Source organism: Pecten maximus, chromosome 19 (genome assembly GCF_902652985.1).
Source record: "Pecten maximus chromosome 19, xPecMax1.1, whole genome shotgun sequence".
NCBI lineage: Eukaryota > Metazoa > Mollusca > Bivalvia > Pectinida > Pectinidae > Pecten > Pecten maximus.
Genome location: NC_047033.1, coordinates 18,286,464 through 18,303,527, shown reverse-complemented (window position 1 = coordinate 18,303,527; position 17,064 = coordinate 18,286,464). Strand labels below are relative to the sequence as shown.

At 35.8% G+C, this 17,064-nt stretch overlaps 1 protein-coding gene across 1 annotated transcript in view; it reads right to left on the bottom strand.

Moving 5' to 3' along the window:
- LOC117318194 (calcitonin gene-related peptide type 1 receptor-like) overlaps positions 1–17,064 on the bottom strand; it is a 90,049-nt gene that overhangs the window by 2,950 nt on the left and 70,035 nt on the right. The window contains exons 5-11 of the mRNA XM_033873224.1: positions 15,329–15,420; positions 7,547–7,670; positions 6,968–7,121; positions 6,272–6,338; positions 2,544–2,607; positions 793–878; positions 441–567 (exon numbers count right to left, since the gene is read on the bottom strand). Coding sequence (XP_033729115.1) covers positions 441–567; positions 793–878; positions 2,544–2,607; positions 6,272–6,338; positions 6,968–7,121; positions 7,547–7,670; positions 15,329–15,420 — 714 coding nt within the window. The remainder of the gene's footprint in view (positions 1–440; positions 568–792; positions 879–2,543; positions 2,608–6,271; positions 6,339–6,967; positions 7,122–7,546; positions 7,671–15,328; positions 15,421–17,064) is intronic.

Below are 17,064 nucleotides of genomic sequence, written 5' to 3'. Positions count from 1 at the left end.
TTGAAAATAATTTATTACAGACCGATGGACATGGTTAATACCGTTATTAAAACAGACTACATTCAGGACACAGTCTCAACATCTCTTGGCTCAGACATGATATAATTGAAATCTAGATCCTCATTCTTACTCCGTTTAATAACATCCCATAAGGGGTCACGTTCGGATAACCTTTGTAATATTTGTGTATTTCACTTTCATGGCGAACTGTCAATTTGTCGATGTCATTGAAGCAAACTATTTCATTTGACGAAATGACTCGAACAAATTGACAGATTATGCAAGCTATGCAATCCAAAGGGTGACCCTGACGTGACCTCTTATGGGATGTTGTTAGATGTTTATGTAACGGAGAGAGAGTGAGGAACTAGATTTTAATTAGATTGGCTCAGATATTGGTGAATTATGTAAGATAGGAACAAGGAACAATATAAACACACCTGGTATGATGTGAGCACAGCGGATATGATATCATAGACTGGGGACGCGGTATTTGGCTTCAGAGGTATGACGAAGTACTGTAGACCAAGCAGAGGTATAAGAATAAGTGTGGCGCGGGCTGCTCGCCTAAAAATAAGAAAAACAAAAAAATACGGAAACTTTAATAATTCACAAATTTGAGTCAAATTCGATAAAACAAGCCAAAACATGAATAAGATACAAGGGTTATAAATAAGGACAGTCGACGATACTCACAATGTCAATATACAGGCCAGATTTATCTGTGATACGTTTATAAACTCGTTCTTACACAATCAGTCCTGTCAAGTTTAACTTTAGAAATGTACCTACCTAGACTGATGCGCTTCATTTGAATTTACTGCCCGTAATTTGGAAAGCAGAATCCTTAAAATGTTCAGTAAAAACAGAAAGTTGACCTGAAAAGAACAAACCAGATTATTTCTTGAAAATTAAATGCAATATGATAGCTATTTTATGTATTTAATAGCCTATTCTGTCAGATCCTTTACCGAAATAGGAATTCCAAAATTGTATACAGAGGATACCAATATGAATATTGAATCGTAATTCTTACCCAAAACCGATTAAATGAAGGAACAATGTAAACAAATATAGATTAGTACAGTGGCAATTGAAGCCATAAAATGATAAGAGGACCAGATACTCCGGAAGAATGAGCATCCCCGGTTGTTTGATCGAATTCAAGTCCTTTGAAAATGGGTGGTGATGATGGAAATACCAGGATTATCAACATTCATCAAGTATACCCATGACGTTAACAGTTATAAATGAAGCAAGTCTCACAAAAAACACTCTACTCGCAGGTTGCCTTCACAGTCCTTACTGTTGTGAGGGAGGGACTGCTTGCTGATGTACAAAGAGTGTCTATATTAGGATAAAGTCCCCAAGATGGACCTCGTGATGTATCAGGAGTGTCTATATTAGGATAAAGTCCCCAAGATGGACCTCGTGATGTATCAGGAGTGTCTATATTAGGATAAAGTCCCCAAGATGGACTTCGTGATGTATAAGGAGTGTCTATATTAAGATAAAGTCCCCAAGATGGACCTCGTGATGTATAAGGAGTGTCTATATTAGGATAAAGTCCCCAAGATGGACCTCGTGATGTATAAGGAGTGTCTATATTAGGATAAAGTCCCTAAGATGGACCTATGATGTATAAGGAGTGTATATATTAGGATAAAGTCCCCAAGATGGACCTCGTGATGTATATGGAGTGTCTATATTAGGATAAAGTCCCCAAGATGGACTTCGTGATGTATAAGGAGTGTCTATATTAGGATAAAGTCCCCAAGATGGACCTCGTGATGTATAAGGAGTGTCTATATTAGGATAAAGTCCCCAAGATGGACCTCGTGATGTATAAGGAGTGTCTATATTAGGATAAAGTCCCCAAGATGAACATCGTGATGTATAAGGAGTGTCTATATTAGGATAAAGTCCCCAAGATGGACCTCGTGATGTATAAGGAGTGTCTATATTAGGATAAAGTCCCCAAGATGGACCTCGTGATGTATAAGGAGTGTCTATATTAGGATAAAGTCCCCAAGATGGACCTCATGATGTATAAGGAGTGTCTATATTAGGATAAAGTCCCCAAGATGGACCTCATGATGTATAAGGAGTGTCTATATTAGGATAAAGTCCCCAAGATGGACCTCGTGATGTATAAGGAGTGTCTATATTAGGATAAAGTCCCCAAGATGGACCTCATGATGTATAAGGTGTGTCTATATTAGGATAAAGTCCCCAAGATGGACCTCGTGATGCATAAGGAGTGTCTATATTAGGATAAAGTCCCCAAGATGGACCTCGTGATGTATAAGGAGTGTCTATATTAGGATAAAGTCCCCAAGATGGACCTCGTGATGTATAAGGAGTGTCTATATTAGGATAAAGTCCCCAAGATGGACCTCATGATGTATAAGGAGTGCCTTTATTAGGATAAATTCCCCAAGATGTATAAGAAGTGTCTGTATTAGAATAGAACCTCGTAATGTAACGACGATCCCTACCCGCCATTAGAGACATCAGGAAGCGGATACAGAGAGTGAACTTACCACTAACGATAAGATTACAGGTCCGGTGAGGATCCAGTTTTCACCTGTTGTACTTGACCAGCACCTGTAATGAAATACATATATGTAAATAAATCGGTTACCACTATAAATTTGTCGATATCTTGTAATCTGAATTTGAAATTATCCAAAAGCTCAATATTATGAACCTTGTTAAATTTTGAGCTTAATATAATTTCTTCTTATTTGAACAGTTTTGAATTTCCTCACTTTTCACACGGCAACAGCTCTATGATAACGTGATAGCAGCTGTATGACACAGTTTTATATACATAAGGCCTATTCCGCATTTACCTTCATTCATATTGTTTAAACCTTATGTTTAAAAACAAATGCCTTGAACATCTATTAGATATATATAATTAGTTTATGCTACAATTATAACTTTTACAATGCCATTTTAAAGATATTGTAATATACCTAGATTTTCCTTTGGTCCATACCTAAGTCGTTTGTCATTTTGACGGATAGATATTTGGTGTTTCGCAGAGCGAACTTTTATGAAAACGTGGAATTCTCCTATACAGTCTGTGAATACAGATGATTATTTCCCATAAATACTTAACTAGTTTTACATGCATTTTGTTCATAAATTCCCTCACTTTGCTTCTGGTTCAAATATCACACTTGATACGCCATATTGTCGCAATGCAGCTAAATTCTTGAATCGTAACACTATAACCCGGAATGATTAAAAAGTTATGGCGTACACTGACTAATTTGACCTAAACACGGGCAATATCAGAATGACAAAATTTATAATTTCTATTTAAGAAAATCTGCATATATATTTTTTTTCAAAACTTATGTATATCACTATATTTATATTCAAGGGAATCACTGAAATGTTTGCTGATATCTTGTAGAAGTCGTTGAAGTTTCTATTTTAACATGCACTATAACGTAGGGGTTTTCCGACTCCAATCGCGATCCTGACGCACAGCGCATTCCAGAATTTTTACTCCCGAACTTATTTTCACATCACCAACTATAACTTTAATCCTATTCTCAAAAACCGTTTTTTCTTTTCTTTTTTCCCTATGGCTCTCTATCATTATCCTTCTGAATCTGAATCAATTTGTTTCTCAATATTGTTTGTTTCAGATTCCTTATCCATATATATATTTTTAGTTTTATTGTTTACAGTTAAATAGAAAAATTTATTCATGAGCTAAAACGAAAAAAAAAATGAACCAAACATATCAAAGCTTTTGTATCCCGCATTGACAACAGAAAATATTAAACTGTGACAAAAAGGAGCCGTAGCTGAGATATATCTAGACTCTTAATTCATCACAGAATTGCTGGTTCCCAACACAGCCGTGGAGTAGTAATATCTGTAGTTGTTATATTTATGTCGTTAAGAACTAATGTTCAGTTAAGATGTCACTGTATCACATTTATATCATTAGTTTATGATCTGGAACGAGTATGTTTAACAGCACCACACGCCTTACAACAATAAAACATGTCATTACTATCAGTAAAACGCCAGGACTTTGTCAATTAGATTACGCCAGGTGTGTTTAGAGCATACTCGGATCATTAAACTTGTATGTAAGTACGAAATAAGTAGTTTTACTGATGTTATCATGCTTAACAGGTGACGTGTAACGGGCTACCAAAGGTAAATAAATAGAGATAAACATAGTTCAAGTATACACTTTGTCACATATCATTGCACGTGTAAATAACGACACTATTAGTGTGTTTTAGATGCCTGCTCCCAAATAATGAATTTTTAAATACGTGATCCCCAATTTAAGTGTATTTGTAGATATGTGATCCCCAATAGTGTAGTCTTATATATGTGATTCCCAAAAGTGTATTTTTAGATAAGTGATCCCCAATAGTGTATTTTTAGACATGTGATCCCCAATAGTGTATTTTTTTTTAGATACATGATCCCCAATAGTGTATTGGTATATATGTGATCCCCAAAAGTGTATTGGTATGTATGTGATCCCCAATAGTGTATTTTTAGATAAGTGATCCCCAATAGTGTATTGGTATGTATGTGATCCCCAATAGTGTATTTGTAGTTATGTGATTCCCAATAGTGTATTGGTATATATGTGATCCCCAATAGTGTATTGGTATGTATGTGATCCCCATTAGTGTATTGGTATGTATGTGATCCCCAATAGTATATTTTTAGATATGTGATTCCCAATAGTGTATTTGTAGATATGTGATCCCCAATAGTGTATTGGTATGTATGTGACCCCCAATAGTGTATTTGTTTTAGATATGCGAGTCCCAATAGTGTATTTCTTAGATATGTGATTCCCAATAGTGTATTTTTAGATATGTGATTCCCAATAGTGTATTGGTATATATGTGATCACCAATAGTGTATTGGTATATATGTGATCCCCAATAGTGTATTTGTATTTATGTGACCCCCCAATAGTGTATTTTTTTTTAGATATGCGAGTCCCAATAGTGTATTGGTATATATGTGATCCCCAATAGTGTATTGGTATATATGTGATCCCCAATAGTGTATTGGTATATATGTGATCCCCAATAGTGTATTGGTATGTATGTGATCCCCAATAGTGTATTTGTATTTATGTGATCCCCAATAGTGTATTTGTATTTATGTGACCCCCAATAGTGTATTTGTATTTATGTGACCCCCAATAGTGTATTTGTATTTATGTGACCCCCAATAGTGTATTTGTATTTATGTGACCCCCCCAATAGTGTATTGGTATTGATGTGACCCCCAATAGTGTATTGGTATATATGTGATCCCCAATAGTGTATTTGTATTTATGTGACCCCCAATAGTGTATTGGTATATATGTGATCCCCAATAGTGTATTTGTATTTATGTGATCCCCAATAGTGTATTTGTATTTATGTGATCCCCAATAGTGTATTTGTATTGATGTGACCCCCAATAGTGTATTTGTATTTATGTGACCCCCAATAGTGTATTTTTTTAGATATGCGAGTCCCAATAGTGTATTTCTTAGATATGTGATTCCCAATAGTGTATTGGTATATATGTGATCCCCAATAGTGTATTTGTAGATATGTGATTCCCAATAGTGTATTTGTAGATATGTGATTCCCAATAGTGTATTTTTTTAGATATGTGATTCCCAATAGTGTATTTTTTTAGATATGTGATTCCCAATAGTGTATTTGTAGATATGTGATTCCCAATAGTGTATTTGTAGATATGTGAGTCCCAATAGTGTATTTGTAGATATGTGAGTCCCAATAGTGTATTTCTTAGATTTGTGATTCCCAATAGTGTATTTCTTAGATATGTGATCCCCAATAGTGTATTTGTAGACGTTACACCCGACTTACCGAAGAAGGTCCTTGTGAGCACACTTGATTCATCTATTTCTGTACGTGTTGTGTATATCACCAGAAATAAACATTTTGTTTACCAATTTTTTTTATATTTAATAAATCCGATACAATTTCACATATTTTACTTAATGTGACCTTGGAAATAAACATTTTGTTGACCAAAATCTTATACATTTAATAAATCCGGTACAATTTAACACATTATACTTAATATGATATGACTGTACCATAAAATCGATCGCTGACAAAATGCATGTTGTTGCTGTTGTTGTAGTTGTTATTGTTGTTGTTGGCGGTGTAACTTATAAATATATACCTCAATTAGCAATGTATGCATGTGAATTAATTTTTGATTCCCAGTTATACATTTTACGAACCCATGACGTAGTTCCGGCTTAGAACCTCGGACTGCCGCATATACCGCAGTAGGTATCAGTGGACCAACTGTCAAACAGAACATACCAAGGTCATAACATTGATAAGGTCAATCAAAATACTCCAAGGTCATAACATTGATAAGGTCAATCAGAACATACCAAGGTCATAACATTGATAAGGTCAATCAAAGCATTCCAAGGTCATAACATTGATAAGGTCAATCAAAACATACCAAGGTCATAACATTGATACATGTAAGGTCAATCAAAATACTCCAAGGTCATAACATTGATAAGGTCAATCAGAACACTCCAAGGTCATAACATTGATAAGGTCAATCAAAGCATTCCAAGGTCATAACATTGATAAGGTCAATTAGAACACTCCAAGGTCATAACATTGACAAAGTCAATCAGAACATTCCAACGTCAAAAACAGGGAAAAGTTAAATTAGGACATGCCAGGGTCTAAACATTGATAAAGTCAATCAGAACACTCAAAGGTCATAAGAAGGAAAACGTCAGTCAGAACACTCCAAGGTCATAACATTGATAAGGTCAATCAGAACTTGCAAACGTCAAAAACAAGGAAAAGGTAAATTAGGACATGCCAGGGTCTAAACATTGATAAATTCAATCAGAACATATTAACTTTATAACAATAGTAAGGTCAATATACCATCCGACGTGCCTTACCCCATCCGATGACGTAACAGATGATGAGTAGACGCTTGTCGTTGGCGAAAGCGAAGACGATTAATGTGTGGAGATAGAACCCTTCGCAGAACATCCAGAAATAGTTACACAGTGTCAGGTACTGAGTCAGTACGTGCAGCGCCTGGCACCATGGCTACAGAAGTAAACAAACCGGTTAAAGCGGATGTTCGAAATGTATGCAATGGAACGTAAGTTCTAGGAAGGTGACATGGGATATCGGATATTTTATACACTTAAAATTAACACCGAATGGAGAGATAAGTGGTTTAAGTTGCACGAAGGTGACTACAACAGAGCGTTTGGTTCAGGTTATAAGGGAAATAGGTCGGTTAAGTTAACCTGTTAATAGTTGTATGACAGGCTTTAACATATGAATAGTTCAGGGGAGGTCACTCAAACTGTTTAAAATTATCTATACAGTTACAGTAATGGTATAAGATATATTAATGTTGAACCACTCAGATTCTGTTGTACTCAGTTTCCTGGGATTATACTGATTTCGTTTAAAGCAGGTCGATTGCTATATCAAAAACTAAATAATATGGCATATGGATATACCTTGTTTTCTTTTACCATAACCGGATTGTCCATGAGAGCGAACATGAGGATCCAGGCCGCCCCAGACAGAACGTATGTGACGAACAGATTCTTGTGTAACGTCACACGGCTACAATGGAGTTGTCTGCAAGAGAACAGTAGCGAATATTACAAGGGGTGTAGGTCTGTGGTTTTATTCAGATATCATTTTACCTGGGTGTGAAAGAACGAATGAGAAGAATGCAAACATAATAAAGAAATCGTAATTCTAAGTAACATCGTCAAAATGGGGACAAACAAAACCTATAAATATGCAGATAAGCACATGAAAGATAAAGATAATAAGCCAAATTGTTCCAAATGGTTGAGCGTCTTTCGCTTCCTTGACGATAACCGCCATACAAATCTAGGTTTGGATTAAGTAACATTCTCAAAATGTGGTGACAGCCCTCAGTAGATCAACAAAGATCAAACACGTCTAACTTCATATCGTACAAGGAAAGGGAGAAAAGCCAAATGAGATTGCTATGTCGACCAAAAAACTATCCTATGGTCCCCTTAACCTGCATTTCTCGATACTTAGTGGTGTTGATATATCAGTCAGTAGCCGACATCTGATTGTTACGTTGTAAGGACGATATAAGGCAAGCAGCTAATGCTGAAGAGCATGTAGTGTCATTAGAAGTTCCACATTTTATATCCGATTGATTGATTTTTATCTGTTTTGATAATCTCTTCCATATAATCAGCCAGTGAAAGCAAAATCAAATCGGTTAACAGAGAGGGAAAGTTTGTTCCTTCAATCCAAGAGTCAAAAGTCAGAACATACTCTCAAGGGTCAACTAGACGTCATGTGGGTCCTAGTCGTGTGTTTAACGAAATACAACCCAGTATAGTTCACAACTATGTAACTATAACGTCATTTGCTTTTCTTAGAATAGAAAGAAGGCGTTTCCTACGACAATTTTTGGGAATGGTGGCCTAAAGAGTGGAAAAATCAAACGTATTGATAAAAAAAAACAATTTGGGAGCGGATATTCATGATTGGTCAAAGACAAGAATGAAGCGAGTACCAATACTACTGAAACTCTTGACTTAATTGTCCTAAGAACGGTAGTTAGTATTTCTACATTTAAGCTCGTGATTTTCCATTGCATATCTTTATCTTATATACTTAAGGTATATAATTCAACTTTTTACAATTTCACAAGTAATAGATAATTAAAAGGGGGAAATGACAGCCCTCTTGTCTAAGGACAATATATTGTTCTTTGTTTGGTTTAATGAGAAATAAATAAAGGATTGTGTGGTACAAAATAAAACTAGTAAACAACAGCTTTTGAGAAAGCAATAAACCGATGTTTATAAGGTTTCCGATAAAGTTTGGAATCCAGTATAAACGCGATAGTTCCACATCCTCTTCATTAACTGGCAAGATTGAACGATTATGATACTGGAGAATGATTGGTCAGTATCTCGTCTTTAGAATTACCGGAAATGTGTAGACTGTAGGGTTTCCTTTGTAATTAAGCAAGCTGATAGTTCTATGTTAATGTTGAACATACCAGGTTAACATTATTAGATGCCTTATCTTCAGGAACAACCACAAACCTGTCATGTAAATCTTTAAGTGTGATTTTGACATCGGAATCAAAAGTTGTGTTTTGTTCTCATTACTGAATTTAAGCTGCTTATTCTTCTAAGAATTTCAGATCTAATGGATTAAATCCATTCTGACAGTGAATCGAATGCACCATGTTCTCGTTTTACCATTCTTTGGCATATTTTACACGGAATACATAACAATATTGAAATTCATATTTCATTTACTGGAAGGAGTCTCTCGAAAATAGGGACCCTCATGAGAATCTTCCCGTAATTATTTTGAATTTTGGACAGGAGGGGTTATTTACAGGTCATCCAAATTGAGCTGTTTTGTCATAAATTGAACTGTTTGGAAGCAAAAAGATTCGACCTGGGGTGTATGAAGTATTGTGGTTATGCAACAGTCTCCCCCTAATAAAATTGGTTTAATACAAAACAATCATGTAGATATAAATAAGAAGATGATTAGTGTTACTTATATCATGACATTCTTAAACAATGAAACTGTTTCCAACGACGGTAACAAATATCTATAAAATCTGAATGAAAAACAAATGGAATATGAAAGCGCTCCTGTGCTTGAGGATATTTACTGTACAGGGGATTGAACCTAGGGGCTCTCGACCCTGGCAATCCTTATATTTGGAAATAATGTACATGCTTTAATACATAAACATATAAATACATTTGACACATCCTATGAAAATAATCTAATTAGTTAGTCATATAACTTTTGGTATTGTAAAAACAAGCTTACAGATAATGTTGCAAGAAACACTCATCCAATAGGTAATTATGTACCTGTATATGGGAGAGGTTATCAAGGGGGAGGTAATTATATATCTATATATGGGAGAGGTTATCAAGGGGGAGGTAATTATATACCTGTATATGGGAGAGGTTATAAAGGGAGGTAATTATATAACTATATATGGGAGAGGTTATCAAGGGGAGGTAATTATATATCTATATATGGGAGAGGTTATCAAGGGGGAGGTAATTATATACCTATATATGGGAGAGGTTATCAAGGGGGAGGTAATTATATACCTGTATATGGGGGAGGTTATCAAGGGGTAAGGTAATCATATACCTCTGTATGGGAGAGGTTATCAAGGGAGGTAATTATATATCTATATATGGGAGAGGTTATCAAGGGGAGGTAATTATATATCTATATATGGGAGAGGTTATCAAGGGGGAGGTAATTATATACCTGTATATGGGGGAGGTTATCAAGGGGGAGGTAATCATATACCTCTGTATGGGAGAGGTTATCAAGGGGAGGTAATTATATATCTATATATGGGGGAGGTTATCAAGGGGAGGTAATTATATATCTATATATGGGGTGGGTTTTCAAGAGGGGGGGGGGGTATTATATATCTATATATGGGGGGTTATCAAGGGGGAGGTAATCATATACCTCTGTATGGGAGAGGTTATCAAGGGAGGTAATTATATACCGCAAAATCAGTAAAATGTATGCCATGCAAAAAAGCAGGATTTCTATGTCTTCCCGAAGTATGTAATTGAAATTTGATATTGTAATGAATCTTAACAAATAAACTATCGCAGGCAATAGTCCATTTAATGATTTATTTTAATAATTCTTTCTTGTGCAAATGTTGACCAGACATTTAACCATCTTTTTTTTGTGATACGGATTTAATGAGCAGCTCAGACAGATTTGACTACAAATGACTCCTTGTTGATGGGAACAATGGCTGGCTTAGAGTGACATCCCAAACCGCAACCTTATCAGACATATACCAAATATAAATTCTAATTCTGAAAATAGGGCCCCCAGTGAAGTGTATATCAATATATTTCTATTTTAATTATTAAGACGTGTTGATAGACATCTCGTTTAGAGATGGTATAGCGTAGTGACCTTGACAGCACGTGTATAAACAAAGCACTGTCATCATACCTATATCTGGGTCGTAACTTAACACTATGTTTACGTACATGTCAAACGCATCGCGGCATGGGTGCATGACATTTAACTACGCTGTCTAAAACGGAATTATATTCATCAACATTTAAATGTCCAGTGCCTCTCTATCTATACAACAAAATATATGTCAACTGTTATAATATCAATCCATAATATTTGTAAATAGTTAAAACTCCAGAAAACTAAAATATGACTTCATTTAATTCGTTTTCTGATCGTCTGTTGGGCTGAAAAGTAAAAAAAAAACAAAAAAACTCTATTACCCATTTATCTAAAACAAATTGGGAGGATGATAGGCCTATAAACTTATGCTTATCCCTTGCCTTACTTGTTTATTTGACTAAATTTTAAAATCTGTCCAAATGTCGGAGCACTCTATAAGGGACTAAATGGTTAGATTTCATTTATTTTCTTCGTGCATTTCATTTCGGGAAAGCTTTGTGATACTTAAAATTGGACTGTTGACAAAATTATGGCTCTTCTTGTGGACAATTGACATGGTTTGTCAACTTCAAAATATCGCTGAACAACACTTGAGGTTGTATCTGCAACCATTCAATGTTTTTTATCGGAGAGAGCCGAGGGCGTCACACAATTTCAGCAACCACGCTTTCCCCCGACGAAAATGGAATCAAAGGAAAGTGTAGACAATTTCCCGCATCGCGCATGCGCAAAGGCATTGTTAACACTTGCCGTAAAATTAAGATAATGATATGAAAAAAGTGACTAGGTAGTTCTATTTTATTTCAATTTTTCAAAAAAATAATGTTGTGGACTGTATACTGTGTATGCTGTTGTGCAACACATTTGTGGCGGGTGCACATTTTAGTGGTGGCCCATTCTGTCTTAGGATAAGAAGGACATTCCTGAAGAACGGGATTAACAGTGTACAGGTGAGATAACTCAATGAGAAGTGGACAAAGGGGAGATAATTTTACAGTATATAAGGATGCATGCTAGAATAATAGGACGCTAGTTATGCACGTCTTATCTAGCATGTTATCAATACAGATGGGGGGGTTATATACACACTGAACTATCACTTAGAACAATCCCGCCTGATATTCTACAGAGCTTGTGTTTGATCTTCAAGATTACGATTATCACGGAATCGGAGACACTACTGATTTTATTGCATGCTAAATGTCTGATTGATTCCATCCCAAAAGTACACAAAAATAAATACCCCATAAACTAAATGTTCTATTAAAATTTCCATATTACAATGCAACTATAAGGGTTTTGTGGAATAGCACAATCATTCTGAATAGTTCCTTCGAAATAACGTCTAGATGATGTTCCACAAATGGTTTGAAGCGTCCACTTAATTGTCTTTACCAAGTTTCGTTGATTTTTTCTTTTTTAGCAACAACTTTAAAAGTGAAACCTGAAGCTGAATTATTATCGAGACCCCGACGTTGTCGTTACAGGGAATATCTAACCATACAAAAGAAGTACAATCAGTGACGAAGCTCACCGGCGACAGTCATCACAAAATGTTTATACTCAATTCTCAGAAACCTATAAGAAATTGAATCTAAATGCTTAAATTGATAAGCATTTTTTTCATTTATGTTGAATTGATTAAAATACAAAAAGCAATATCAACAAATATAGTGGTGTTTCGCTGACACCTTGGCAGCAGCATTAGCTCACAGTAATTTGTAACCGGTGAGCTAAAAGCTAGATTTATTTGATACAGCGGGCGGGAGACGTTAAAAATATTACATGATACAGAGGCTGACAACGGGTCTGATCGACTAAAAGAAAGTCCAAGTTTGGAGTAAATTTCCCTTAACCAATCGGTACGACGTGCGAATAGAACGCGACAGGTCGCTAGCTTGACCCCTGTTGTGTACAAGAGGTATTTCCCATGATACAGACACGTTTTTAGATTCGTTGTATTGTTTCATTAGAAATGCAGAATTATATTAAAATGATTAATTCCGGTGAAGGAAGGATTACGTCTTCTTACATATCGATGGATTGACATTCATTCTAGGTTACCGGTAATTCCCTAGCTTTGCTGAAAATGGCTGAGACCAGGATGTAGAAAGGATGTAGCATATAACTGCGATGTCATTTAACAAAGGAAGCATTTGATTTTATTGACAATGCTATTGTTTCCGTTTACATCATATCCGCTGATTTATCAGTGAAGTCGTTGATAAAGCCGCGGCTATCCAACACATTACTACCGTACAGTGCATGCGACATCCTTAATTCCCCAGGATTTACCGACGACGGAGACGTCGCCGCGATAATGGGCACTAGCCAGGGTAACACGTGTACATCAATATACAAAATTCATATAGATTAACATATTCATCATGACTAGACTGATAATTAGGTGTTGAAGAATGGTCAGCTGGCAGTATGACACATTGACCTATATCACTCCTACTCGGCATTGAATAATTTTGCATGCCATTGACTGTTGACCTGAAAATGAATGTTGCAATGGCCCGATTACAGTACATTGCACATCGCCTGTAGTTAATTATTATGATTAACTACGAATAAGAACTTATTATTTTTTTACAAGTGAAATATCGAGAAACGTTCATTCTATAAAAGTGATATTTTTCACTATCACTTTTTCTGATTGACCAATCAGAACACTGCTTAAAAACGGCAATGGGAAAAATTCAGATTTGCACATAGCTCTCCGTCATGTAATATGACGTCATAATGCTAGATAGAATACATAACGTCACTATTTTGCGTACATTTGTGAGCCGTTGACAGGGAACCGCAATGAATTCTGGGAGAGATTAAGCTGCCTCGGTACATTTGCCATATTTACATCTCTCCCTTCTTCACCTTAGTAAATTTTTACAGGGTTGAAATTAGCATAAAGCAGTGAAAAGGGGCTCAGCGGATTAATAAGCGCGGACATCGGTAACATAATCATGACGTCGTCTCTTTGTGACGTTACCGGAACGTCAACTAGACAGCGCCATTTTCAAAGGACTGGTCTACGCAATTTTAGCGCTTTCCCCTGTTATCCGATGATATCTGTACAAAAAGCTAATGTCAAGTGATTGTTTTGTCAAAACCTAAACTGAAGATTGCGGAAATGAGTGAATATTTACTTCTCCACGAGGTAAGCTACCAACAAATGGCTGAAGAGTACAGTTCCTATAGAACAATCGACCACGGCACTTCTAAATCTGTGTCATTACTCACTGTGCTTGACAACCATACAAATGTAGTTAATGCGAGACGGAAATTGTGGATTGTGAATATATTAATGAATTGAAAACGTTAAATGTATTAAACAAAAATGTTGAGTTGATTCTTTTCATTTTGTAATCAATAGTATACTGGTGCCTTTACAATTGTACGTAGATTCACTGGAACTATATTAGCTTAGCAACCACGACTGCCGTAGTAACCAACGTCGCAAAACATCACGACTTTTATTTTCTTCGTACGGTATTTCAACGAATTGTTTGATATCAATATATGCATTGAATGGTGTTTGTTTTGTGTTTACGATGATATGAACGCAATGGGATACAGACATATTCAATATATAGCTCTAACGGGCTATATAGAATATGTCTGTATCCCATTGCGTTCATACCACCGTAAACGCAATAAAAACACCGTTCAATCCCTTTATAAAATGTAATAAACAGAATATCTAACAGTATCTTCAGTTATGCCGATTACCAAATATATTTCACTCGTGTAACTAATATTTTGATATGTTTTACTCGTGCTACGAACTCGTGAATAGTATCAAAATGTTAGCCACACTCGGGAAATATATTTGGTATTAGTGAAGACACTGTTAGATATCCTCTATATATTAAAACAACATCCACAAGAAAGTAAAATAACCAGAAGAACAGGTACTATCAAAACATATCTCCCTTCATTCGACGCCATCATTACGTTTCATTGACCAAATGGCAGAGGGCTGGGCATCATCTGTGAGAGTTAATGGTATACTACAACTTCCGTTAGGATATCTGAAAAGGTTTGGAAGTTATGCCGCGTACAAAGTTCTCATTTCGTTGAAATTTGATTTTAGACCAATGATCCAATGACAGCACATTGCACTTTGTCGGTGGTTAATAAAGAAATTCTTCACCTTTTTTTTTTTATATATTTCTCTATCTAAACATTTTTGAGGAAAAAAGCTTATTTGACCTTTGACCTCAGGTATAAGGAATAAAAATGCTGCCAGTTTCGTCAAGATGTCTCCAACGGTTGATGAGTGTACTTACCGGAAGAAGGAGAATATGAGGAGGGCGGCGACGGAAAGAATGATGGAGATGGCGTAGCCACTGTAATATATACTGATCACTCTCTGCAGTGTCTGTAACAAAAACAAACGGGGTTACGTGACCAGTAAAATAACTTTTTCACAATTTCGGGATCCATAGTGTTCGTAATCGTGTATTCCAGCTCTTAGGTAAATAAGTCATAATCATTCAATGATTATTCAGACGACACACAATTAGATGATTTATTTAAGCATGAAATTAACAATAGTTACAGTATACGCTGATGTACCATGCAGCTGTATCGCCTCTCTAGTAAACATTCAAAGGGAGATAACTCTGTTGCCAATGTTTGTGGTAATCTTGTATTGAATTTCAATGTCTTCTGTATTGTATTTTATTGAAAATGCTGCTTCTCACATGAAAACTATTTCGTAAAACTAGCAGTAACAAAACAAAAACAAAAACAAAACAAAACACAAAAACAAACAAACAAAATAAAAAACCCAAGGTTGCCTATCTTACAATTTCTGGTTAAAGAATTGCCACAGTTATTCGACCGCTGCGTATAAAAAGTTATGCATTTAATCACTCTGTTTGAATTATGCAAAACCTCATATCTCATAACAGATAATGCAGGGTAAAATATTTGGAAGAATAATGCCAGTTGAAATTGTTTCTCTAATCATCTAAGGGATTGATGTGAGGATTCGACTTTATAGTGTGATCTGGTCATACGTCTTCGTGTATTACGACTGTAGCTCCGTACGACGGCTGTTAGACAACAAACGAATAAATTATTGTCTCTACAAACGATAAAGTCTACTGAGACTTTCAGAGAGGATGCCATCTTCGAGGAACTAATCTATCCTATTACTCCTCATTTATAGAATCAGTGTGTCCCCTAAGGAGTTTTACTCGATACTAGAATCTTTAGTCTGACGACACGTAAAATTACTACTCGATGCTTGAATCGTTAGTCTAACTAGTACGTCCCGTAAGATTTCTACTCGATACTAGAATCTTTAGTCTAGTACGTCCCGTAAGATTTCTACTCGATACTACAATCTTTAGTCTAGTACGTCCCGTAAGATTTCTACTCGATACTACAATCTTTAGTCTAGTACGTCCCGTAAGATTTCTACTCGATACTAGAATCTTTAGTCTAGTACGTCCCGTAAGATTTCTACTCGATACTACAATCTTTAGTCTAGTACGTCTCGTAAGATTTCTACTCGATACTAGAATCTTTAGTCTAGTACGTTCCGTAAGATTTCACTCGATCCTGGAATCTTTAGTCTAGTACGTTCCGTAAGATTTCTACTCGATACTAGAATCTTTTGTCTAGTACGTTCCGTAAGATTTCTACTCGATACTAGAATCATTAGTCTAGTACGTCACGTAAGATTTCTACTCGATACTAGAATCTTTAGTCTAGTACGTCCCGTAAGATTTCTACTTGATACTAGAATCTTTAGTCTAGTTCGTCCCGTAAGATTTCTACTCGATACTAAAATCTTTAGTAAGTCCCGTAAGATTTCTACTCGATACTAGAAACTTTAGTCTAGTATGTCCCGTAAGATTTCTACTCGATACTAGAATCTTTAGTCTAGTAAGTTCCGTAAGATTTCTACTCGATGCTTGAATCGTTAGTCTAGTACGTCCCGTAAGATTTCTACTTGATACTAGAATCTTTAGTCTGACGTCCCGTAAAATTTCTACTCGATGCTTGAATCGTT